This window comes from Doryrhamphus excisus, linkage group LG12, assembly GCF_037039965.1.
Source record: "Doryrhamphus excisus strain RoL-2023G ecotype Guam linkage group LG12, RoL_Dexc_Guam_v1.1, whole genome shotgun sequence".
Lineage (NCBI taxonomy): Eukaryota > Metazoa > Chordata > Actinopteri > Syngnathiformes > Syngnathidae > Doryrhamphus > Doryrhamphus excisus.
In genome coordinates this window covers 10,411,585-10,435,769 of record NC_136368.1, presented here as the reverse complement: position 1 = coordinate 10,435,769, position 24,185 = coordinate 10,411,585, and the positions used below count along the sequence as shown (strand labels likewise).

At 37.9% G+C, this 24,185-nt stretch overlaps 3 protein-coding genes and 1 non-coding gene across 4 annotated transcripts in view; all 4 read left to right on the top strand.

Moving 5' to 3' along the window:
• The first annotated feature begins 1,831 nt into the window (after nucleotides 1–1,831).
• Nucleotides 1,832–1,913, top strand: trnas-cga (transfer RNA serine (anticodon CGA)). The gene has a single exon. It is a non-coding gene; the product is annotated as a tRNA-Ser (tRNA).
• Nucleotides 1,914–2,303: 390 nt separating this feature from the next.
• Nucleotides 2,304–6,694, top strand: LOC131136232 (SOSS complex subunit B2). Its single transcript, XM_058082862.2, has 6 exons — nucleotides 2,304–3,006; nucleotides 3,148–3,286; nucleotides 3,401–3,472; nucleotides 4,230–4,314; nucleotides 5,451–5,520; nucleotides 5,860–6,694. Exons 1-6 carry the CDS (start codon nucleotides 2,913–2,915, stop codon nucleotides 6,072–6,074), a joined length of 675 nt encoding a protein of 224 aa, XP_057938845.1. The 5' UTR covers nucleotides 2,304–2,912; the 3' UTR covers nucleotides 6,075–6,694.
• Nucleotides 6,695–8,014: 1,320 nt separating this feature from the next.
• On the top strand, nucleotides 8,015–10,237 carry cxcr1 (chemokine (C-X-C motif) receptor 1). The gene has a single exon (XM_058082391.2). It carries the CDS (start codon nucleotides 8,156–8,158, stop codon nucleotides 9,068–9,070), a length of 915 nt encoding a protein of 304 aa, XP_057938374.2. The 5' UTR covers nucleotides 8,015–8,155; the 3' UTR covers nucleotides 9,071–10,237.
• Nucleotides 10,238–12,730: 2,493 nt separating this feature from the next.
• spegb (striated muscle enriched protein kinase b) overlaps nucleotides 12,731–24,185 on the top strand; it is a 35,883-nt gene continuing 24,428 nt past the window's right edge. Inside the window, exons 1-2 of the mRNA XM_058082856.2 lie at nucleotides 12,731–13,530; nucleotides 23,419–23,505. Coding sequence (XP_057938839.2) covers nucleotides 13,131–13,530; nucleotides 23,419–23,505 — 487 coding nt within the window. The 5' untranslated portion in view covers nucleotides 12,731–13,130. The remainder of the gene's footprint in view (nucleotides 13,531–23,418; nucleotides 23,506–24,185) is intronic.

Genomic DNA, 24,185 nt, shown 5'->3' with positions numbered 1-24,185 from the left:
TTAGACTAAATATTGCATTTTACATTGAAAATACAGTAAAGTCTCGTTATATCGATATCAGTTATAACGTATTACTACTTATTACGATACTATTTTCATTTCCCGGCAAATTTCTAGTCTTTTATGATATAATTAGTTCCGTTAGTACGATACCCGGTTATTATGATAATCCGGTTACTACGATGCCCTTTTCATCTCTCGCCAGCCAATTTGGTCTGCTTATATCGATACAAAAGCAGCTTAAATCAATCTTTGCTTAAGGATTTCAATACCAAAAAAGAACACGGCGAACGGCTGCTTCCAGTCAACTTTATTTTTCACACTTCCACCACCAGAGCGCAGCACACACACCGATTCCCGCACTTCCTGGTTCACAGGTCATGCTCAACCCGCCCCACATAGCTGGCCAAACACATGCCTGCAACAGAAGACCCAACTGACATAGCATACACACCTATTCCAACGAAGACACAAGCGTACAAATACATGTATTTAATTGTGTTGTATTCATATATCTTTTTATCGCTTGCAATAATCACTGTTTTGCATATGTACATGCAGTTGGTTCTTCTGTTGCAGGCATGTGTTTGGCCAGCTATGTGGGGCGGGTTGAGCATGACCTGTGAACCAGGAAGTGCGGGAATCGGTGAGTGTGCTGTGCTCTGGTGGTGGAAGTGTGAAAAATAAAGTTGACTGGAAGCAGCCGTTTGCTGTGTTCTTTTTTGGTATTGAAATCCTTAAGCAAAGATTGATTTAAGCTGCTCGACATTGTTCTATACTATAGAACAATGTCAAGTGGATTATTGGCCACTTTTAATGCAGTTCGGCGCAGGATCGGATATATGGATAGTCCGGTTATATCGGTATTTTTTCTGACTCCCGAGAATATCGATATAACAAGACTTTACTGTACTAGCAGATGAACATAGCAAAGTACCATACCAGAAGCACTGACATGTTTCACAAAGCAGCTCCAGAAATAATTAGTTGTTTAGGACCACACATATTTGGATACAATAGCATTGGGAAAACAAAAAAAAAATGCTATATGTACAGTACATTCATTGGGTAATGAAATCAATATGTATTTCTCAATAAGAACTGGGGTGTAAGCATACAATAACTGTTGCAATCAATCCAATGCCAAGTTAAAACTGACCATTAATGATTCTGACACTGATACCTTTCAAATTCTTCAAGATCATTGAATTCAATTCACATGTTTGGATACATTTTTAATCAACAAATTTGTGAACAACAAATAAATTGTCATAATGTACAATAAAATGTAAAATATCGAAAGAATAATGTATTATACTGGGAATTATAACCCGAGTTTAGAAACAATATAACGAGGTATAAATACGACAATATCCTAGAAAGTCATCGGTATCAATAGTATCAATATTTTTGTCAATACACCCACCCATGTTAACCATGTATGTAAATATCAGCGGTACATATAAACAATAAGACATTAAATTTATAAAAGGCTAATTTGCTCGTGGACGAAATGACTGAATCAATCGTTGTTTAATCGTTGTTTTTAATGTTTAATAATTTGGCGTTATAGTGTTTTTCATGTTTGGATGATAGGTTAGTTGATGATTTTGAACGTTCCTCCACGTCAACACGCGTTTTCGTGGCGCTTGTCTCCCTCCTGTGTTCGAATCATGTCAGCACCACCCGTCTGTACATCCTTTCAAACTAAATGTTATTTGTGCGTCATTAGAGAATCATATATTTCCCGATGTACTATACTCACGTGAGCATAGACATCGTCATACGTATATCTATTAAAATAGTAACGTCACTTCCTTGAAACGTAACCGTCACGGTGGCCGAGAGGTTAAGGCGTTGGACTCGAAATCCAATGGGGTTTCCCCGCACAGGTTCGAATCCTGTTCGTGACGAGCTGAACTTTTTCTACATTGATTTAATGAGCAAACTCTCTGTTTAAGTGTATGAAGAACTCTCTTTAAATGAAGAACAGATATCTCCGAATCAAGAACAGTTCGGTTGCTTCGGGTTACTCCCTAATCATGAGATCTCATTGTGACTGGCGGTGAGGATTCATTTGGTAAAAAAAACAAACACACCAGTTATTATCACTTGATGTCGATTCAGGTCTATGTTTGTTGTCAGCATTTTCCCAATACTATATTTAAAGCAACATTTGACCTTTCAACTCGACTAACTATAAAGAGAAATACGCCATTTAGCGAAGCACACCCCTTTGTAAAAAAAGAATGGAACAGGCCAAAATGTATAAACTACTGGCAGCCGTACCCTGACGTAAGTCCTCCCGAGGAATAGTCAAAGCATGTCTTTGTGAGCGGCCAACTAAAACGTGCTTTGCGCTTCGTTTTTGTTAACGTTTGTCTAGCCACGAAAACAGAACTTCCGTCAAATTAAGTCAGCTACTCTTGCATAGAGACACTAGGTTAGTTGTCGTTTCCATACTACTACTTATCTTCAGTGTTTACGCCTGCTCAATGCAGTGCTATATAGGACCTAACTGTATCACATTATTGCGTTTTTTAACTTAAACTAATATATGATGACACAAGCTGTCATTGGCTTTTGTCGGAAACACAGACTCGACACGAAAATAAAACAAAACTAGGTAAAACGAGCTAGCTGTCACATAGCAAACTGGTAGCCGATTTTGCTCGATAGCATTAGCAGTGTGTAGTTTGATTGACTTACGTTTGGTCTTCACGTATATGCTATGTGGCTTTACCATCCGAGTAGTTAGCCCTTGTGTGTTCGAACAACTGTGGGGGGGTTATCTGGCAATTGTCCTGACTAATATACTTGAAGGGCTACTGCTAATGTAGCTTCAAACTGCCGCGTAAGGCTAGCTCGTTGTTGCTAGCCGCACAAGTGACAAGAAGCTATCAGCACAGACAATGGCCGCACCATCAAACGAGGCACTGTTCTTAATTAAAGACGTAAAGCCCGGATCGAAAAACCTTAATATTGTATTCATCGTTTTGGAAATAGGTAAGTATAGTCTGTCCCCTTGCGACGGACTCGTGCAGTCTTAAAGGGGCAGGCTAACGCGATAACGGGATTAAAAAAAGAAACACGTTTTGTGCTGCTCAACATGGGTCCGATGTTTTTTCCCTGTATCTTTTTTCATAGGACGAGTCACCAAAACAAAAGATGGCCATGAAGTACGGTCTTGCAAGGTGGCAGACAAGAGTGGGAGCATTGCTATCTCAGTTTGGGATGAACTGGGTAGTCTTATTCAACCAGGAGACATTATCAAGCTCACCAGAGGGTAAGGTTGGATTAATTCTTCATAATTTTTTATTTAATTATTAACAGTATTGTCTAATCTTGATCTAAAATGTTATTTAACGGCATGAGTAACATAATGTGATGTATGTCATAGATATGCCTCCATATGGAAAGGATGCCTGACACTTTACACTGGAAGAGGTGGTGATCTGCAGAAGATTGGAGAGTGAGTTAACTTGGCATTAATTAATTTATACTTCACTTTTACATACTGAAGACATCAACGGTAGTTCAGGATCACATGGCTAAAATACACATGATATAATGACCATGTCTTTCAGCTGTCTTTTGGCCGACAATAATAGTGGTTCTCAAATGGGGGTATTTGAAATATAGAAATAGGTTAACAGCGGATTACAGTCGTGATGCAGCAGTCACAGCACCACAAATTTTTGGTCACACAAAAAAGGCAGTGTTTTTAATGCATGGAACATCTTCACTCTAAATTGGTAATTTTTAAATATGTGATAAAACATGTAAATTAATACCATTAAAACACATTTTTTGCATATTTTATAGTACCTTTTTATGCTTATTTGTAAGTGCCTTTCCATTAAATGTTGAAATCTGGCACTTTTTGGCCTTCTTGGAACACAACATATGTGATGTGAGATGCGCTAGTTTACCATTCATTAGTGGTTCATTTTTATAATTTCAAATTTACAAGAGCTAATTTAAAAAAAAAAAGTCAGATGAAATCGTACGACACTGTGCAAATGTTGCAATGGTACATTTTTAACATAACTCATAGCCTAAAGGATACATGTAACTATGTTGTTTAACTATTTTGCTGTATCAATTGCCTATTTGATCATTGTTTTTCCAGCATCAATTGATTGGCATATGGAATCAGGGAATATTTTGTAAAACAAACAGAATAGCTGATGTTTTTACTGTATGAAAATTGTTTTACGTGTCTTCAGGTTTTGCATGGTGTATTCAGAAGTGCCCAATTTTAGTGAGCCAAATCCAGAGCTGCTTGCCCAAGCAAATCAGCAAAATAAATCGGTGAGTAGTCAGATCAAATTTGGAGTCCCATCACGTCATCACAATACTCATTCCAACTGTCCAAAGTGCAACACAGGGGCCATCATTGCCCCTAAACATATTGTAAAGAAATGTAAATGAATATTTTTTCTATATTGCACAAATGATTGTTTGCTTTGTCAACTACAAATGCAATGCTTTCTTAATGGGGTCATATTATGCTCAATTTTCGTCCCTTTGTCTTGTGGACTCCTATAGAGCAGCTACACACGATAATCCGCTTTCTAGATCTTCCAGAAGCTGCATCTGTTCGGCTGCATTTTCTTGGCTTTCCAAAACGGTCAATTTTAGTGGTGCTCAGGAGCTACTGGTCAGGAGTAAGTCAGGAGCCCCTTGAAATATAGAAATAAAATAGTGAGTCAGGAGCCCCTGGCTTACTATGTATGAACTCATAACGTAGCTCTGTGGGGGGAAGGAAAAAACTCAGCCAATCCGAAACCACTTTCAGGTCTCACTTCCAAATGCAAACCTCATTATCTGAAACTTTGGCACAGTTTAACATGATAATACAACATTCTAACTACATTTATAAGTCAGAAAAGTAGACAAAGCATAATGGGGTCCCCTTAAAAAAACTAAAAGAAAAAAAACAGCATAGTGACAAATCAAAGTTCCCTAATTTTTGGATTTTTTTGTACACAGCCCTAGATTAAAAAACTTGACTGAACTTGACAACTTGACACCTGAGTGGTGTTTCATTGTCAAACCAAAAGGAAAGTCACGGCGCAAACTGTAAATAAAAACAAATAGCGGTGAGTCTTGCTGCATTACACTTCACCAGCATGGAAAACATTGTGCCAGAATCTACACTCAAATGTGTGGAGGTGTGTGTATTTCTTTTTTTTCATAAGCCTTTATTTTTAGGTCACCACAAAATCAAAATTTTCGTGATAGTAGTTAATTGCCTGTATTACAACAAGTACTGTACAGTACATCTATCTTGTGCATACAATAAATAGGAATATAAATGTCAGCCTGTATATACACAACTCAAAGTCCTACTGGTGTCCAGTATTAGTGTTCGGTTCATCATACAAGCATGTAGCTGCACACCATATGTTAGATATTAAAATTGATTGTTTATCTTTTTCAAACAGGGTAAACCTGACCAGAATCAGAGGGGAAACTCTCCGCCAAATCAGAATTCAGGTACAACTACTGCGCCAGGTAAGTTTAAGTGAATTTGATTGTATAATTTGCAACTGAAGATGTTTTGTAGTAATTCAGAAATTATATTGGAGTATTGTGCATGCAGCAGATTAATGAGGGGACAAAAGCGTGTCACGTCTTAGTCATCGGTGCTAACCAGCGATGCTGGGTACACAGTGTTGGTAGAATTGCAAGTTTTATAATGTGTCTTGTATAATATGATACAACGTGGACACATGCGACTGATAGTCAAGTGTGCTCTGTACATGTAAAAAGTTTTTTCTCTTTAAATTTGGTGTGAGTGTGGGTTAATTCAGGTTCGCTCAATAGTCTTAATACGTCTTTCTTCACCCACAGGTAATGGATCCATGCCACAGTTTTCTCCCACTAATAGCGGCGGCGGCTCAGCACCCGGAGCAGCCCGTGACTCTGCTTTTGGGAGCGTTGGGCGAGCAAATGGTCGGTCACCTGGCAATGGTGCTCCTCCAGCTTCCATTGCGGGACCTCAAGCTGCAGCAAAGTCTTCAGTTACTATTAGTAATGGCAGAGACCCACGTCGTGCCAAAAGATGAAAAGCGTAAAGGGGGGGTCATTGATTTTGAGAATCCTCCTACATCTTGTTATTCACCTTCTTTCAACCCAATATTGGCGGTTGTGGTCAGTTTAGAGTAGCTGCATCATTCTTTAATGCAGATGAAATGTACACAGATGTGTCCTTGATCACTTGGAACGCTGTAGTTGTTCTGTTTCAGTCCTCGGCCCCCTCAATGTCAGTTCTGTGCCATTGTTACCTCTTCCACAGAATAGCTTAACCCTTGTTCCTGTGCAGCTTGGTGGTATAATACGGCCTACTTGAACACACTGTGCACTTTCTTGTCATTCATGAAACACGGGGCTGTCATATTAATCTGGATATTTCTGCTTTTCAGTGGAAAAAGGCCTTAAGTTTGTGAAAATTACAGTGTAGACTGATTGCATAAGGAAAACTTTTTTTCTTCTCTGAACCAAATCTGAAGTGACTGTGACTAGGATGGTGGGAGTATTTTTGCATAAGGCAGGTTGATTAAGCAAGAGCATTTTTTGTTGTTTGTATTTTAGCATGTCATGCCATGATTGTACCTTCATCAAAGTGGGACCACTTCAACGTTGGCGAAACAGTTCAGCAAATAAATTTGACAACGGTTGTACCACATTTGGTTTGTCTCATCAGTCAACATGTAAAAGTGTGTACTTCCAAGTTCCATTTTTGAGCAATGTGTTCCACACCACAAGCACTCACCCACCCCACCCTTTCGACATATCCTTTGTTGCACCAAGCACCTCCACAGCATGCCTTTCAATGTTGCCCCATGTCTTCTTGCTTGGAAAAGGACATGGAGCATACGCAATATAGTCCATATATTTATCATAATTTCCTGATTAAGAGCAAAGTTTAAGTCCCCAACTAGAACCCAATCATTTTGTTCCACAGTCACCTGATTGCTATGTTGAATGTTCTTATGGATGTTATGGAGCTTTGTTTTCCTCAACACCCATTCTCAATTTTAGCAGGCAAAAAACAAACTGAGTTGGACTATTGACAAACTTGGATACGTAATAAAAAGTTATGATAGACATTGGATTCATTTTAGCATCTTTAATGCCCAAAATGTAAATCATTTTATTTTAATCAGAATCACCTTTATTGGCCAAGTATGCTGACACAAGGAATTTGACTTGTACATACTCACTGTACAAATACATAGACACTTGATTAAAAAGTAAAATTGAGATTTGCAAAAGGGATAATATGATTGATTAAATAAAAAACTGAACATCTGCATTTAACAACACATTTTAAATATCCATCCATTTGTTTTCTATGCTGCTTCTCCTCACTTGGGTCGTGGGTGCGCTGGACATTGACATCGTCCGATACTTGGTTTTAAAATTGGTTATTAAATTATCAGAATCAGAAATAGTGGCTCAGAAATAGTCATGGCTGTGTGTTGAGTCCTTTTCAGAGGTTAATAAATTTATACTGCTATACCCTGACTACTCTAAAGTGTATCCAAGTTTAATTCTACTACTGCACCTTCAGAAGACGAAAAAATGTGTGGACTCGTTGATTTGTGTGTGCTACTTGCATATATGACAAGGCTGTGACCAAACAGGAAAATATAGCTGTAATGAGGAGAGAAGCGTCAACAAAGTCAGTTTGTTCCTTGTCTTCTTGTGACATTGTGTCCTGCCTGCCACACAGAAGCCACCACAATGACTGGCAAGTATCTTAATGCTTTGCTTGCTTAAAATTATTGATTTATTTAGGGAGGGAGCATGTGTATTTGTAAATTTAAATGTCAAACAAACTGGAATGTAGTTGTGTAATAGAGTAGATTAAGCCTACCATACTGTGTGGTTTGAGTTAAAAACAGATGAACTGGAGTTTTATTTGTTGATCAGTTGTCGAGTAGATTTTGTTCCGAATGCTTATATTTTCATCTCACCCTCAGATACCAACTCGTCATCTCTCGTTTTCAGCTTCAGCTCGGCATATGACGAATACAACTATACTTACAATGACTCAGAATTCATCGTAGACCCAGACACTCAACCATGCAGCCCATTTTCAATCCCGAATGCTGTGACAGTTTTTGTATGTATTTTTTATATTATGATCTTTCTTTTGGCCATTCCTGGGAATCTGATTGTGGGTCTTGTGATCGGCGTCAGCAAGCAGACACTGCCCCCTTCTGATCTCTACCTCCTTCACCTGGCACTTGCCGACCTCCTGCTGGCTGTCACGCTTCCATTCTGGGCCATCTCGGTTACAAAGGGCTGGGTGTTTGGAGACACCATGTGCAAAATAATCACCATCATCCAAGAGCTCAGTTTCTACTCCAGCATCCTCTTCCTTATGTGCATCAGTATGGACCGCTACATGGTGATCGTACGAGCAATGGAGGCCCGAAGGTCGAACCGGCAACTCATCAGTTGGGGGATTTGTGCAGCTGTCTGGGCCATAGGGGCGCTTCTATCCTTGCCGGGGTTATTTTATTCAACCTTCTCGTCCCCCAACTCCAGTCAAACAGTGTGTGCTGAATTCTATGATCCCAGCAGCGCTAACGAATGGCGCCTGGCCACAAGAATTCTTCGCCATTCACTGGGTTTTGTTATCCCCTTGGCCATCATGTTGGCCTGTTACAGCGTGACAATCCAGCGCCTCCTTCACATCCGTGGGGGATTTCAGCGCCAGCGAGCCATGAGGGTTATCGTGTTTGTGGTAGTTGCTTTCCTGCTGTGTTGGACTCCATACCACATCGCCGTAATGACGGACACATTTTTCCGAGCAAAAATAGTCATGTACCGGTGCCCTGCCAGAATCGCAGTGGATCAGGCCATGTTCGCTACTCAGAGTCTGGGCCTACTGCATAGTTGTGTCAACCCAGTGCTCTATGCTTTTGTGGGGGAGAAGTTCAGAAGAAGGTTGCAGCAAATAATGAGGAATATGGGGGTTTTAGAGAGAGCATCACTGTCCAGAACAAGCAGGTCTTCTCTGTCGTCTGAGGTCACATCAACATTTATGTAAACACGGCAAATCTGATTTTGTAATCACGAGATATGCATTTTCAACCATCAATTAATTAATTTTTTATTGTCATCTTTTTCATTTAATGTCGTTTTTGTATCTTTTAAAACCTCTGAACTGCTGGACAACAAAGATTATGATATATATTTTACTACATTATGTAATATGTATGTATTATGTAATATCTATGTAATATGGTTCTAGCACAGGGGTGCCCAAAGTGCAGCCCGAGGCTCATTTGTTTGCTGTGGTAGTTTTTTTATGGGCCTGTGACACATTTGAAAAATAGATTTAACAATACATTATTTTAAAAATAAAACATTATAAATTGAAAAATTGTAGTAATTTTACAAGAACAGGGTCAAAATATTAAGAGAAAAAAGTTGTTATCTCAGATGAAAAAGTAGTCATTTTAAGAGAATAGTGTGGTCATAAGGAAAAATAACATTTACATAACTTTAGTAGCATCAAGTTGAAAAATGAAAGAAAAATATTTCTTTTTCAGTTGCAATATTATTAGAAACAAACAAAACAAAAAATATATATCAAATAAATATATTTTGGAAAAAAAGCAGCAAATATTGGGGGAAAAGAGCAAAGCGCAATATCACTAATATATGTTTTCATTTATATCACAAATCTGAGATGCACTTTTTTTCTTATAAACATAGCATTTGTGTGTGGCCCTCAGTGGAAAAAGTTTGGTAAACTCCTGTTTTAGCATGATAAAAAATTGTGACAGTTACTTTTGTTTTTTGTTTGTATGCACAAGCTGGAAAGGCTTGGACAACCCTGACCACCACAAGCTCAATACCACACATAAACGTCAGCTGCATTGAATATTGCTCAGTGTGTATGCATATAAAATGTTGTGAGTGAAAATAGAGCATGATGTCTATATCCACAGCCTCCTTCAGTTTTTCAGTTCAGAGTTCAGTTCAAATGTGCAAAATAGGTGTCCCAAGTGTATTTTGCAACAAAATAACTTAATGTCGACATCATGACAAAATATCCTGTAATGAATAGCATGAAAGCAACACGAGTAAATGTGTTTGTCTTTTACTGTTATTTGCATAATGTTTTTTATGTCTTTATGCATTTAAAGAGCAACGTCTGCATTTTTGCTTTTTACTGCCCCCTAAAGGTGAACTACATCAACTGACTCCAAACTGGGTAATGTTGTGAGCAGCTGTTTTTACGTTCATTTTTTGGTGAATTTAATATTTTAATTATTAATAGACTATTTTATGTTCATTGAGTTCTATGCCATAGGTCTAAATGAACACTTGCCGATCCATGGAAAACTTTTAAGGAGCAGTGATTAAAAAAAGACAAGTTAAAGAATTCTATATGAAAACATCAATATAGAATTGTATGGAAATGCATATCGATTTTTGAAATAAAACCTATTATTTCATTACACAATTAATACACTGTGTATCGGGCGAGGTGTAGGGCGAAAAGAGTCGCTCTTTTCAAACCTCGGGAACTTGAGAGGGCGGATGGGTTCCGTTTACTGAACACGACAACACTGCCAACAAAAAACTCACCAACCTCCCTACCACAGTCGCGTTTCCTTGACGTTATCCGTGCGCCCATTGTATAGGCATCACTAATAAATTTATACCAAATTAAACTGTTACACACTGTTAAAAGGCCCATAGTTTTAGCATGTTTGTGTCGATTTGTTTCATGATTTGGCGAGAAGCGTGTTTTCCCGGCGGTTGTCGAACGCACCACCTGTGGCTCAATGAGACAAAGTGAACGTTTCTTCGATGCTACCACAAATCGTCATTTATATTTTTCCCATTCTTTTTCTGTTCTTCTTTCACAATATCCTTTTCCCTAAATTTTGGAGCTGGGTGTGAATGCACAAAGGTGAGCTTTGATGACATTATTATGTGTGTGTGTTGAGTGCTCATGTTCATATTTGTCAAGTTAATTCATGTTAGCACACTGGCTGTTAGCCACACGTCAAAAAACGATGTGATAACCACTCTCTCTGCTAAACAAACTCCAGGCTCGTACCAATGATGGTTCTGTATTCATTTTGTGCTTTTCATATGATGTTGTTGAAAGTTATTTTTCTGAGACTTCGTTCAAGCCAGTCAGACTGCGCTTTTAATGTGAAAGGGCAGGAAGTGCGTTGTTGGTAGTTTCCATGAAATGATTTTAAGCTCAATGAAGATCGTCAGCGGTCATAAGTTTTTCAAATTACAGTATATTAGTGTGTGTGTGTGTGGGGGGGGGGGGTGTATAATCCACAGGCATTAACTTACATCCTGACGTACGTGTTACCACACACACAGGCTCCGCAAATGTGTGGGAAATGTAGGGTAGTCAGAGGGTGCGCTTCATGTAAGGCTTCTAGTTATATTTTAAGTTTTGAATCAAATAGTGGCCCATATTTCCACAATTGATATGCCTTTACATTGCATGAAGTGTTTTTTTCCTTTGCACCTGAATGTTTCTCATGGCCTTACAGCATCCTTTGGGGATTTGATGTGCTCTTTTTTGAAAATACTTTTATAAAATTGGCTACTTTATTTTATGATGTAAGATTAATGTCTGCATCAACAAATGTAACTGCTGAATTGTATATTTGTACAATTATTTGAAGCATGTTTTTGAATTGTATCTTAGCCCCTGTATTATGATGTGTATATAATTGTTTACCATGTACAGAGATTTACATCCCTGATTATTCATTCATTCATTCATTTTCTACTGCTTATCCTCACAAGGGTCACAGGGTTGCTGGAGCCTATCCCAGCTGTCTTCGGGCGAGAGGCGATGTACACCCTGGACTTGTCGCCAGCCAATCACAGGGCACATATAGACAAACAACCATTCACACTCACATTCATACCTATAGACAATTTGGAGTCGCCAATTAACCTAGCATGTTTTTGGAATGTGAGAGGAAACCAGAGTCCCCAGAGAAAACCCACGCATGCACGGGGAGAACATGCAAACTCCACAAAGAGATGTCGGAGGGTGGAATCGATATATTTGGATTAATTAATTTGGATCAATCATGAGTTTTACAAAATGTAATTAAATATTTTCATCAATTGACAGCCCTCATGTTTATATAAGATTGTTGGGCCCGTCTTTACTACGCTTCTCAGAGTAGAAAAAAAATATTGTTTCTACAGTTTTCTATTTTTGAACATTTTGCCACCTTAGGAGCTCTCTTAAGGAATAACTTGTATCTTAGAACGGAAAAATGTGATGATTGTTTTAAGAATGATGTCACTAAGTGCTACTTTTAGCCTTAGGATGCTTTATGAATACGTCAAATTTTATTTTTTTTTATCATGTACGTATGTTGGGTAACACAGGATGTTACAGGTTAGTTTTGTAATTGTTCACTCTTCACAAATTACGTCGTAATTGTCAGCCTCCCACAATTTGGTTTTTCAGTGTCAGCTGCTAAGTTTGGGTTGTTGCACCACCTCACACGTTCTTCTGGACCCAGGTTGGCTAAAAATGACAAAGGGGGTGGGACCAAGCAGCTGCCATTGTAAGCCTTGCTGGGCCACGAATGTCATTTCCCCTTACAAACTGGAAGAGGCGCTGGTGGTGGTGGTGGTGGGGGGTCATGCATGGTGCGGATTAGTTCATGGGAAAGGGAAGGGGGGCAGTGTGCATCTTGGACACTACTTGATGCTCTCAATCAGAAACCAAGCAAGACATTTTGAGGGAAACAAGAAATCCTCACCCTTGCTGAGGACAATTGAACCTCTGCTGGGAATAATTCCAAAAGGCTAAACAAGAGTTGAGGAGAGAAAAGGCACAGCCGCCACTTTCAAGAGACAAGTCAAGGGAGCTGTTAATGCAACATGATCCAAAGGGTCTTGCACTAAATATACTTCTGGGTAAGAGAGTGGCAGCTCACTGCTGAATCACCAGGTAACCTTTTCCTTTTTTCCATTTAGGACAATACTTCAGGTAGTACTTTGAATTTCTGTAATCAGAAATGTGACTTCCGGTCTCACTAAAGTGTAGTTCATGTTAAAGCCATACAACACCTGGCAGAATCTAATACAAAGCAACAATGAAAAAAGCAGAGGCACAAATGTCCCTGAAAATGGCGGCAGATGAAGAAGCTGCTCTTCCGAGCTCAATCATCCCTCCAAAACGTTCCAAAGTAAGCCCGGAGCGAGGACCTGCTCATCCAAGCCCAACTCCGCCGATATTTACGCGCAAAATGCGGAACGCCGCCGTTGGGACAGGTTGTGACATCCGGCTCAAGGTGACTGTGTCTGGAGACCCCCAGCCTTCCCTCTACTGGTACCACAATGACGACCTACTCAACATGGAAAACCAGGAATACGGAGGCCTCTGGATTAGGGATTGCAAACCCAGTGATGCTGGCCTGTACACCTGCATTGCCAATAATCACCTGGGAGAGGCCCGGAGCAGTGCAGTACTGGCTGTCTTGGACCTTGGTGAAGGTAATGGACACTATTATTATCATTATTTGTGTACTGTTGGTTTTTTCTGATTATTTAGAATCATTTCGATTTAATTTGAATTGCCCAATTAATTATGAAATATTCAATACACATCTTATTAGCAGCATACTGAAATCTGTATACATAGCATATACAGTGTACAGTCACTAATTTAATATTTTTGCATCTGTTATCTGTGCAATCATTCATCATGAAAAAATATTGTAAAAATCTGAAAAAAAACAATTATTTCATTTAGTCAAATCTAAGTACAGGGGAACCTTGGTTAGTCATTAATCTGGTCTGCAAGGCTCCTCAAGTCTCTGCTTTCCTTTTGATCACTGCAGCAAAATAACCTAAAATAGAGCTAAATGTAGAATTGTTTTATATACTATTTCCTAGATTTGTGGCATAACTGTTTGTTCGCAAAGAACTACTACCAACTGCTGATGACATCATAGATTTGCCATAGATGGAGCTGACTTCCAGTTCCTGTTTCCTTGCAGTAGCGATCATGCTACTGACAGGAATTACTGTCATTACTATCGATTAAAAACACAGTTAGATTATGTCGGTTACATTGTGTAATATTGGTGTAAAGATGACTATGCAGTGTTACATCATACATCATCAAAACTATAATAATGTTAAAAAATATCAAACAGCTTTTTAATGCTCTAACTACAATAAGATTCCATTTATAAATATGAATTATACTTAGAAAAGTACTAGTACTAGAAATGCAAGAAAAATACTTAAAAATTCAATTATTACGGTCGTGTCTGCAACCAACTCACCGTGATAAATGAGAAGTTACTTTTGTAAAATATTTTCGACACACTAAAATTCTAGACTCTTCCTCGAATCCAGACTCAAAACTCACCTCTTCAGGACTTGATACTCTTTGTGATTCACTGTTTTATTTCATTTTATTTTGTCGTCTTCTATATTTCAACAATTGTTATAGTCAGAGTGATCTTCTTCAGACATTCAAGATTTGAACTTTTTTTCCTTTCAATGTGGCCGTAATCCTCCCTCATAATGTGTCATGTTTACGGGCCAATACAAATTATGGGCCACATATGGACCCCAGGCTGCACTTTGATCACCCCAGCTGTATATACACTAACTTACTGTAAGTCACATTAGAAATAAGACCTCATTTTAGACATAATTGAATTTTGAATTTCCCTATTGCAGAAATAATACTAAATCTATGAGTATGTATGTAATTATAGTGTTTAATTTCATTATGATACTATTCAAATTTAAAGAGTTACATTTGTTTTGGTCCTTTTGGCTTTGACCGCTGTGTATTACCAATGATGTTTAGATCAACAAAATATCACGTCATGCATCTTTGAAGCACTAAAGTCAGTTTTGTGACAGTGTCAGCAACTGCTTTAACAAATTACTTGGCTGCAACAAAAGTGCTGCCTGTGTATCAGTTCAAGGTCTTTGCCGTTCTTCTGCAGTGCTCAGCATGACTTTGGAAAAGAGATTCACTTTTCAAATTAGTCGTGCTTTCCCTGCTGAGAGTGAATGTGAAGTGCATTGAATGGAATGAAAACTGTACAGCAGTCATCTGAGATTATGCGTTAAAAGACAGAATGCTTGTTTACGATCTCGAGGCAGGAGGAGAGCAGTGGTGTCTGAAAGTTGGAGCGATTTATTTTAACGTGGGCTCCAAGAAATCACAATGAATCATATTCCCATAGGTGTAGAAATGTAGGACGCAAGGACCTTCTACATGAATGCGTACCAGCAAAAATGGCTTTTTATCCAGATTTCAGTGCCCATTTAGGCAGATTTAAACTTAAACACATAAATTTGTCTCAAATGCAAATGCATGTAATTCTAAAACGGATCATTAATCGTTTTTATGTAGCAACATTTTATTTCAAAAATGACATTTCTAACTAAATAATGGGGTTCACGTTGAATATAGTATAAACTAAAAGGTGGATAAAAAGAAACCAACAATAAGGATTACAATAAAAGGTTCGGAACATAATTCTGCTTGGAGATATAACAAATAGGATTGGAAAAACTGACTCTAAAGATTTCTCCACTTTAACCTTCAGCTTGATTCAGCACAGGACTGATTTGCCATGTCGTTTACAGCTGTCCCATCACTCAATGCTGCCTAAACATTTCTCCCTCGCTCAGACTCTCTCTCACACTCTTGGCTGCCCCCTCGTCCACCGACTCTCTAGTTATTTATATAGTGGAATGTGCCAGGCCTTAGATTTTTTGGATGTTAGCTGGCCAGCGTCTCTCCTGTTACATGGGAAGACATCAGTGCTAATTTTATCCCCTCCATGTACAACTCTTTTCCCCTTAAACTGATCATTATTTTCAGTATAACAATACAGTATTAAATCATACTGCAACAAAATCACACTGGATGTTTTTTCTCCGTACCCCAAATTGTAACTGCAATGTTTATATTGAGAAGAGCGCAGGCTATTTTTTACACGCTTCTGACTGTGAATATGCATGAAGCTTGTGCGAAGTGGTGTGTGATCATTTTAATAATATCTGGATGATATCCGTTTTGTAAAGACAAGTTGCCTGTCCTTGTATAGCACTACTAACACTCAGTTAATCATTATCAGTGTCACAAGACTTCGTCCCAGGACCTCTCGTAGATTACACCATAACAAGATTTCTCGTTTGCAGAAGAGCAGTTTGTTCGACAATAAACACTTCAAAATGCACCTGCATTGTTTTGTGACTTGGTTAAATAAAAAAAATCATATTTTTCTTGAAGTTAATGTTAAAATTTTGTCTCGTCTCGTTCTCAGAGACTCAATTGCATCTCGTGAGGTGGGTGTCTCATTCTCATTCATCATTATACATAAGGTTGTACCAAAAAGTATATTTATTATTATTAGTATTATTTAGTATATTTATTCTACTGTAACTATTTTCTACCACAGTGGTTCCCCCAATTTCTAATGTCGCAGACGTTGTATAATTCAAAGTTTAGTTGTTAAGGCAATCACTAGGACTAGGACCTTCGCACTAGTCAGGTGGTATTAGTTTCTTATTCGCATGTCTCTTTCCTGAGTCTGCTTGTTGGTAATTCACCTATAAGTCGACATAATGACAATTTGTAATAATAAAGGAAGAACAGAATATACAAGATGACACAGTCATGCAAATGTTGTCGCCTATATCCTTCGCTTCTTCGCCTGCTTTTAAGCAGATTTTCCCTAACTTGAAATATATGCAGTGTTGCAAACACACTGACATTATGTCGCAGGGAGGGCTTTTTGCCAGCCTGGACACGTCCACACACACAATATTGAAAATGCATTGAACAGACCATGGCCCATAAGAGATTGTCCCATACTGGGTGGACCAAACGGTACATGCTAAAACGATATACCATCCTTAGTGTCTATCACGCTTATTATTGTTGCTATCTTTTTGTTCTGGACACATTTTTCTTTTTCAATGATTCAGTGTCAAAGCAAGAACACAGAGTATTTTTTTTATTGTAAGGATATTCTGGTATATGTTGTAATTGCACTCCGATGTATACTGTCTGTTGATTACACGAGACCGAATATGACAGTGTCACTCTGGACTGTGGCTCCTCTCCAATGCGTTTGGACACCATCCTCGCCATGGTGTATTCCTTCTGGGCCGCGAATCTGAGTCAAGAGGTGAAGCTCCATTTACACTGTGGAAATCCCCCTACAGCTCTTGATCGCTTTAATAAGAACTTTAATAAACTAGAAGAGCATGCTTAAAGCATGCTACAAAGACCAAGGTAAAGGAGGTTTTAAAAAACTATGGCTGTATTCACCCTATTTGGGTATTCTGGTCTCTGAGTTATAGTCCATAGACTATTCAGTCATAGTCCACAATTCACATCAACACCCTTTGGTCCATTTTAATCGAAGTCTACTTTGCTTTCCCCTTTGGTACGTTTAGTTTGATCAGGTGTGTTAGTACAGAGTAGCTGAACTTCGGAGTGAACCAAAACAAAAGATCAAAAACCATGTACAACAGGTGGTCTTGTATTAAAAAAAACAAACTGGGTGTGGTTCTGTAATTGTGTCTGTACTTTTTGGTGCAGTTTATAAACGCATCAACTGATTCAGACCATAAAAAGCAACCTATGAGCACAAAAGCACCTGTATTATAGGATCAAAAGTTGCCTTGTATAAAGATTGTGCATACAGTCACCTGATGTTGGTTCCTCATTTCTGTATTCTTATGTACTCTTTACTACAAATTATCTACAATCAGGTTTGGTTCTGAACATATCAAAATCATTGATCAGACCACATTTGCATTTTGCAATATTGTCATCATGACGCAGAAAAAAAAAAAAAAAACTAAAGTGGTGGGTTTGGCTGCAGGCTGACTAAATGCAAGTGTATTGTTCAGTCCAGTGCGGTGGTATTCCCCTATAAAGGCATTTGCTTATGTTACTGAGGATCTCCTGGTGTCCACACAGTTTACGAGAAAATTGACAACAGAACTAGTGACATGTATGATTGTATGATTCCAATTGTAATAAAATTAAAATATTGTTTGCTAAATGGAAAAAACTCCCACCTCTCTCCCCTTCCAACTGGCCACATTTGAACTGTTGGACATTTTTTTTGTTATTAAAACCTGTTTTTTGTTTGTACCCACCAAAGGTTCATGGTATCAGACTTGAGTCACAATTTCTATTACTTTGGACTCAAGAACAAAAACTTGCAACTTGACTTGGACTTTGACATCAAATACTGAGGAATTGACTGTGTCTTTTATTATAATTTTAAAAATATATAATTTTATTTTAAAAACAAAGCAATTCAAAATGCATTCTTTGAATTTTGTCAAATTTAATACATTGCTACATTGTTGAAATTGAGAAAGTAAAAATTTCTTTGGACTTCACTCGACTGGTCTTGACTTCAGGTTTGTTTGTTTCTTTCTTTCTGCTTTTTTCCCTAATTATCGCCACAGCTGATCTTTTTGATCCGCATACTGAGGATTGACTTGGACTTGCACGTCTTGAGACTAATTGAGATTAAAGACCCCAGACTTACTTGAGACTTGCAAAACACTGACTTGCTCCCACCTCAGCTATCCACTGTAAACACTAAAGACTTGCTCTGGTGGCATTTGGGACTGGAGGGAGTTAGGAACCTCTTTGTTTGTGTTAGGCACTGGGATTTCTCTCTCCCCAGAACAACCAGGTTTAGAGACAGCTACTTCCCCCTGGCCATCAGACTGCTCAATGCCAAATAAGCCCCTCTACCTGCCCACACACACAACAAAAACTTTAAATTATTGTTATTTATTCTAAATTATTTAAATTATTTGTACAAATTACTGTTTACGCTGTACATTGTTCATATTTGATGTAATCTATTTATTCTCCACATTATTATTTATTATTACACGGGAGCCAGGCGACGACATTTCGTTGGCAATTTCACTGCTGTGTTATTGTGCAATGACAATAAAGAAAGTCTATGTCTATGTCTAACATAATCCACCTGTTATGTACCTTGTACAACTGTAGAATTAAGTTAAATGAAAATGCTAATAAATGCATGTAATAATCATACATTGGTGCAGTGCAAAGCACAAGTGCAACTTGGAGGTTATGTTTTGGCTTGTTTTTGTTTTTCAAAATAACTTCAAAGTTACTGAATGGATTTAGGTGACATTTTCATGAATTGTCGGAAACGGGATATGGAAGAACTGATAAAATTTTGGATCAAAAATCATTTTGGATCATCGCCTGGTTCCGGGATTTTGTTTTAACGGATTCTTTAACATTGCTGCGTAAATAAGGCCATTTCCTGCATGTGTGCATATAATTCCACGTTTCCAGCAGGTTCTACAAAATATCAAAGGCTGATCCAAAAACTTAGTATTATTTTCGTGTGAATGACAATATGGGGAAAACTATGGTTCTTGGTAGTTTGCGCTCTCCGATTACTTGTCTAATTTTTTTTATTGAATAATATATATTATTTTTAAGCATTGATTCATCTTTGCAGAGTTCTGTGTGTATTCTGTGAACCACTAAAACACACACACACATAATAAAGATGATTCAGAGCCGTATTTTTAGCAATCATTTAGTCCGGGGTATATGAAAATAAAGGAATCTGTAATTGAAACTTTTTTTCAGGAGCAGTTTGTGAAAGGGGATTGGATTTTCAGTGTGCATCATCTCTTTAAAATTTCCATAGCAAGATGTTATGACAGATTGGACCTACAGTACAATACACCTCTCACAACATTTGGTACTGTACAATGTCGTAGCCTGTGATCAGTAATAATATCCAATCAATGGTAAAATGTATATTCTCTACACCTCTCGGTATGATGCAGTTCAGTTGCATACCATTGTAAATAACACTAACAATTGGATGATTCTGTCCCAAATTATTCCAACATAGATACTGAATGTGTCAATGGTGTGTTTAAGAATTCAGTAATAAAGGATTACAGTCTAAGCAACCAGTAATACATCTGCTTAGAGATGTAACAGTGTTCCAGCAATGCAGAGGAGTGAGGAGCTCTGTGCAGCTTTTGCAGCAATTTCCCCCCTCTCTTGCTGACAACACAGCACCAGCGCATCACACCACACCGAGGAATAAGGCGCAGGCACACGGCGATAGGAAAACATGAAAAATGTCAACCAATGCTGTAGAGCACTGATCTCAGGAGGGCTGGCTCACTCCCACTGATCTTCTGCCTACTGATGTGCGCTGCTTGTTGGGTGGAACACAGCAAGGAATGATGCTCACGCCGTTGCTGGGCACTGTGTGGACTGGCGGGGGTGCTTCTTTTGAGTAGATGATATGCATTCAACAGTCATTTCCACATGCGAATGGAGGTTTATTGTCAACGGATTCTCCCAGAAGATCCACCGAGGGTTTGAGGTGGAACTTGTTACATAATGGATTAAGTGCCTTCATTCTTTTTAGCATTTGATTATGTCTGCATTTCAGCAAATTGTTTTTATACCATAAAATACCTATTAATATTTTCATAGAATATTTTTAGGCTTATTTTTGGCTCGGAATTCCCTCTGACGGTTGGGGGATTCCTTGTAGCTGAGTGTAAGCGAAGACAAAAAAATAAAAAATACCAGCTGGGGATACACCAAGTTTCCATGAAAGACATCCAAACCAAAGTAATAATCAGGCAAGTGGAATTTTACTATCTATTATTATCTGTTATTGTTATTCTTTACTGATTTAACTTGATTTTTACTTGGTCTTTGAGAAAGTTTTTTTTACTGATAAATACTGTATTATATTTCACCACAATGTAAATGACAATTGTTTATTTACTGCTTGCCAGCTGGTATGGTAAGACAAATCCAGTAAAGCGGTGTTGTTACCCCTATTAAAATGAACATTCATGGATTTAATACAGCACCACTGTAGTGATTATAGAATTTCAGATATTGTTAAGTTCAGAGTTGCTCTAAATATGTGTAGTATTGATGTTTCTCTGGTCAATTAAAAAGTTTTTATTTTTGTTGGCAGCCAAGTAAAGTACAGCATTAAAGTGCAAATCGAATTATCTGAAATCAAATTTCTCTGTGCTGATACAGTTGGTAAAACAATTACAGATGACAACGTGTGAAGAACTTTGAATGGTTCGACTTGAACCTCCCTCTTATCCCATTGCTTGCGTGGGTTTACTTTGGGTTTTACAGTTTTTTCCACCGTCCAAAAAGGGTTAAGGATAAGTTGAAATAAACAAATGGATCCACATGTCCATGTTGTTGATGTTTGAGTTTAGATGATGATGATTTCGTTTATGCATGGACAGTTAGTCACTACTCTAATTATAAGGTTTTGTAATGCACTGAGTCAAAGATACAACAGCAGATGTGACATATAATTGTTACATATGTGCATTACAACAACATTGACATGCGTGTTGGATCCTGAAATTCACGATGCATCTGCATCGTCATTACTGTTACCAGGTTTGACAGCTCCCCATACTGTACTGAACAGTGACTGTCAAATGATTGACGCTAAATTATTAATGTGGCAATGGCAATTGTACATCGCTAACTATAAAGGAAGCAACAATCTCAAGACATAATCATTCCCTGGCTTGTCAGTTGTTTTGATTTGCATTTGCAGATTCATATTGTTTTTTAACTGTACCTCCAGAAGGAAAACAAATCACATGGAGCTATAAAATTTTCATTGAACATGTGTTTTCAAATCTGACAGCTTTGGAGTTATGGCGCCTTAGCTTGCACAGACCAAAGGCTCATATTTTTGATAAATGGCGCTCGGCAAACACCAACACTGGGAATCAATAACGTTACAATATCCCTTCTATTAAATTATACTGTGTACTTGGACATTCAGTTTCCAAACAACTGCAAAGATGTACCAAGGTGTATATTGTGCTCATTCATTATCTCTACTCATGTGGAATACAGTACACCGTTTGTATGTACGTATGTGTGTGCGTGTGTGTCCTTGTCATTCATTTTCTGTGTCAATAATCATAGACACCATCTTCTTTTTTGTCAATAGTGTAAATTAATGATTGCCACTTGTCTCCTTACGACTTTCTTGACTCACAAAAAAAAAACCCAGATGGTTATGGTTTTGCTTGATTGGTGTATGCAAATGATATGGACTATTTGCATTTGCAAATAGATTCATTTTCTCATAGTGAGCAAGTGAGATAAGGCTAAGGAGTGTTTCAAAGTATGCCACAGTGAGTCTAGTTTTTTTGGTGGAGTTTTCTGTTTTCTGATTCTTTAAACTTTCACTACAATAAATAAAAATCTATTAATTTATCCCCCTTTTACTGCTGTTAATTGGTTCCATACCCGAGCATGATAAGTGAATTACCACAAGTAAACAAGTAGGATTTCTTATTCATGAATAGAATATTGTTGAAATAAGAGCATAGAAAACCTGATTATAACCTTCAAAATATGTTTTTTTTTACATTATTAGAACTCTGTAGCTTGACATTGGGTCATGGCCGCAAAAGTAGTGTGTGTTAAGAATTATTGTGCCTGTTGTGCAATAATTTAAACCTGCAATTACAGCTTTTTCCGGTGTCTCACTGAACATTACTGACACCTAGTGACCAGTATAGAAAATTAGAGATCATCATAATGTCATTTTGTTTTTCTGAAAGCTTATTATTTGTATGTTAATTCATTTAGCCATTTGTTGCTTGAAAAAGCTTAAATTTAAGCAGAAAAAGTAATTTTTTTTTACTAATAATAGATTGTATTCAACCACAATACAGCATTATTTATTAATTAATATATTTTGAAAATCTGTAAAAGTGAAGTTAAAATCTTTGAAGCCTGAATAGGTGAGGGATTACTGCATATTGACCGAGACCCATATTAAAAGAGCTTGAGTATATGGACATTTGACACTAAATAATAAGCACATAAAGGTTTATTATTTGTATAAATGCCATTTACATTTATTATATATAATTTGGATGTTGATCCTCTGTTTTACTGAAGGAAAAAAGCACCCCCTGTTTATATAATTCCACCTACAGAGACAAGACCCCATGAGAGTTGGTGGGGTGCCAGTGACTCAGCGATTCTTTCTATTTTTAAGTCTACCAGTGACTGAGGTCTCTTTCACCATGAACAAATCATGTACATGTATTTTAAATGGTGTGATTATAACTATCCTTTTTTAAAATCTGAAAATAGCTCTACCCCCTTCAATTAATTTTCCATTCCTCATTTGCAGGTTTTCTAAAAGTCACTGAACAGAAGTATAACATAAAAGCACTGGTTAGACCACAAGGTTTTCTCTGACTTCTTAAAAACGGACTGATTTTGTCACTTGCAGGTTTTCTGCTGTGTTTTCACAAATTCTGTTTTCATATATGTTTTAGAATCCGACACAACAGACGATGAAGGAGAAGAGCAATTTGAGACCAAAGACGATCATGTGGATGGTGAGGACCATGCGGTGCACACAGGTATCCACCTTGGCTCTTAGTTAGACAGTCTTTTCTCAGCATTTTGATATGTTGGTTGGCAAGTGGTTAGCATGTTGGCCACACAGTCAGGAGATCAGAAAGATCTAGAGTTTGAATCTCCGCTTGGGCATCTCTGTGTGGACTTTGCATGTTTTCCAGGTACATGTTCCAGGTACATACATGTTAGCTTAATTGGTGACTGTCCATAGGTGTGAGTGGTTGTTTGTCTATATGTGCCCTATGATTGGCTGGCGACCAGTCCAGGGTGTACCTCGCCTCTTGCCCAAAGTCATCTGGGATAGGCTCCAGAATACCCCCGCAACCCTGATGAGTATAAGTGCCACAGATAATAAAAGGATGGATGATTTCCTTTGTTGGGCTGTTGAAACGATCATCAGTATTCATATACAGTGGTGCCTCGGTTTGCATCATTAATTCATTTTAAAGTCTCTGACAAAAAAAATTACGAAAACCAAGGCAATTTTCCCTAAGGTAAATGTCAGTTCAATTGAAAACAATGCAAAATAATTATATGACTAGATGGATTTTATTGTTCATGCAGACAGTCCGTGCTTCCTCGCAAGATCAAAGTTTCTCACCTTTTTTTATCAAAGTGCTGGTACTCACAACTTTTTTTAGCCACATTAGGCAGTCGCACTCAATCAGAAAGACTCAAGACA

What these genes read in the sequence shown, in the direction of transcription:
- LOC131136232 (XM_058082862.2), top strand. Translation starts at nt 2,913, where the DNA reads ATGGCCGCACCATCAAACGAGGCACTGTTCTTAATTAAAGACGTAAAG. An exon ending in ATTCATCGTTTTGGAAATAG is followed by an intron (nt 3,007 to 3,147) that starts GTAAGTATAGTC and finishes CTTTTTTCATAG; the next exon opens with GACGAGTCACCAAAACAAAA. An exon ending in ATTATCAAGCTCACCAGAGG is followed by an intron (nt 3,287 to 3,400) that starts GTAAGGTTGGAT and finishes TGTATGTCATAG; the next exon opens with ATATGCCTCCATATGGAAAG.
- cxcr1 (XM_058082391.2), top strand. Translation starts at nt 8,156, where the DNA reads ATGATCTTTCTTTTGGCCATTCCTGGGAATCTGATTGTGGGTCTTGTG.